This window comes from Apteryx rowi, unplaced genomic scaffold (assembly GCF_003343035.1).
Source record: "Apteryx rowi isolate R43461 unplaced genomic scaffold, aptRow1 scaffold_9, whole genome shotgun sequence".
In the NCBI taxonomy this organism is placed as follows: Eukaryota; Metazoa; Chordata; class Aves; order Apterygiformes; family Apterygidae; genus Apteryx; species Apteryx rowi.
This window is the reverse complement of record NW_020451204.1, coordinates 3,991,732-3,993,690: the sequence shown is the minus strand read 5'-3', so window position 1 is coordinate 3,993,690 and position 1,959 is coordinate 3,991,732. Positions and strand designations below refer to the sequence as shown.

Sequence of the window (1,959 nt, the reverse complement as noted above, 5' to 3'; positions counted from 1 at the left end):
AAAAAAAAAAAAAAAAAAAAAACCTAAGCGAAAGAGAGAGAGAAAGAGAAAGAAAGATGAAAGAAAAAGAGAGAGAGAGACAGAGGGAAAGAGAGAGAATGAAAGAAAAGGAGAGAGAGAATGAAAGAAAAGGAGAAAATGAAAGACAGAAAAAAGACAGAAAGAAAGAAGGAAAGAAAAGAAAGAAGGAAAGAAAAAGACGGACAGACAGAAAAAAAAAGAAAAGAAAAAAGAAAGAGGAAGGAAGGAAGAAGGGAAGGAAGGAAGAAGGAGAAAAAGAAAGGAAGGAAGGGAGGGAGGAAGGAAGGAAGGAAGGAAGGAAGAAAAAGAGCGAGCCTGCCTGGATTTTGATTTATTTCCAAGAAGCCAACCCCAAAATTCACCCGTGACGTAGCTTCCCCGCCGTCAGGGGTCCCCCCCGGCGGCGGCAGCAAGGGCGCCGGGGCCGTCGGCGGCGCGGAGCCGGGGCTCGGGCCGGGCCGGGGCCCGCAGCCGCCCGCGGAGGCTCCGCGCCGGCGGAGGTTGCGCGGCCGCGGGGCGCACTCACCGTGGTGGGCCGCGGGGTATCGCTGCACCGTGGCTCGCACGGAGTTGCCGTAGTAGGGGGGGACGGGGTTGCCTTGTCCGTCGATGTTAAAAAGTACATCCACTTCCTCGGCGAGCGGATACTGCGCGGGGTCCATGTAGGTATGGCCGAGCGGCGGGTGGTGCGAGTCCGGGTGCTGCCCGTTGAGCACAGCCGGGTGGTGGTGGCTCACCCACCGCGGCTGCTCCGCCGAGACCTCCATCTTCCGAGCTCGCTGCCCTTCGTCCTCCTCCTCCTCCTCCTGCTGCTGCGAGGCGCGGAGGGCTTGCGGCGGGAGGGGGAGACGGTGCGGAGTTGATGCAGGGGATGGGGATGGGGGGGGTGACAACAACAACAACAACAACAACAAAAAAGAGCTCGGCGAGCTCAGGGGTTGTTTCTCTTTTGGTTTGGTTGCAGTTGGAGGGGGGTGAGAAACGATCGATTCCAAAAAAAAAAAGGAGAAAAGGAAAAAACAAAATAATTAAAAAGGAAAAAAAATCGAAGGGAAAACAAACAAACTCAGGGGGGAAAAAAAATCTCTACGAAGCGAGATCCCCTCGGTATCTTCCGCTCTTTTGCAGCTGTTTCTCTTCTTTGATCACCTGTAACGAGAAAGAGGAAAGGGAAGGAGCCGAGAGAGAGAGAGAGAGAGAGAGGGAGACGGAGGGAAACGTGGTTGAGGAGTTCTGAACTTTAGCACCTGACTTTTTAGGCAGGAGCAAACCCATCCCATCCCTCGGCAGCGATCCCTGGGAAGTCCACGCTCTGCCTGGACCCACCTCTCCCAGCGCCTCTTTCTCTTTCGCTCTCTCCCCTCCCGGCTCGCAGCGAGGGAGGGAAACCGAGCGGCTCTAAGCGCGCTCCTGCCGCTGCAGCGCTCTTAACCGCCCTCTCGCTTTTCTTTTCTTTTTCTTTCTTTTTTTTTTTTTTTGGTCGACGTTTGTTTATTTGTTTATTTTGCTCAATTTGCACCTGAGAAGCTCCAGCGGCTTAAGCCGGTGAGAACTTGTGCCATTCGCTGCTCTGGAGCCTAGAGCCACTTGGATTGCTCATTAATTATTATGCAACCGGGAAAGGGAGAAGAAGGGTGGGAAAAATGAAAAAGAGAGGAGGGGGGATAAAGCAATAAAGAAGAGGGTGGGGGTGAAGGGAAGGAGCGAGCTTTTGCAAGGAAAAGGCGGGGGGGGAGAGAGAGAGAGAGAGAAAGAAAAAAAAAAAAGAGAGACAAGTTGCTAAAGAAATTCAGCACAAACCTTGGTGCAGAAGCAGTATGTGACCCAGGAGGGATGAAGCTGAAAGTGCTTGATCAGATCAGATTGTGCTCGCTCGCTCTCCCTATTTCTTTTYCTTTTTTTTTTCCTTTTTTTTCTTTTCTTTTTTTTTTTTTTTTT

The 1,959-nt window shown here is 51.7% G+C and overlaps 1 protein-coding gene across 3 annotated transcripts in view; it reads right to left on the bottom strand.

Annotated features, from left to right (window-relative positions):
- GATA3 (GATA binding protein 3) overlaps positions 1-1,952 on the bottom strand; it is a 21,280-nt gene extending 19,328 nt beyond the window's left edge. For 2 of the 3 annotated variants that reach the window (XM_026091248.1, XM_026091250.1), the window contains exons 1-2: positions 1,822-1,952; positions 548-1,170 (exon numbers count right to left, since the gene is read on the bottom strand). In XM_026091248.1, the coding sequence (XP_025947033.1) occupies positions 548-788 (241 nt within the window). In that variant the 5' untranslated portion in view covers positions 789-1,170; positions 1,822-1,952. Of the gene's footprint in view, positions 1-547; positions 1,171-1,347; positions 1,656-1,821 lie in introns of those variants that run through there. The other variant, XM_026091249.1, reaches the window with a different exon arrangement.
- Between the last annotated feature and the right edge of the window lie 7 nt (positions 1,953-1,959).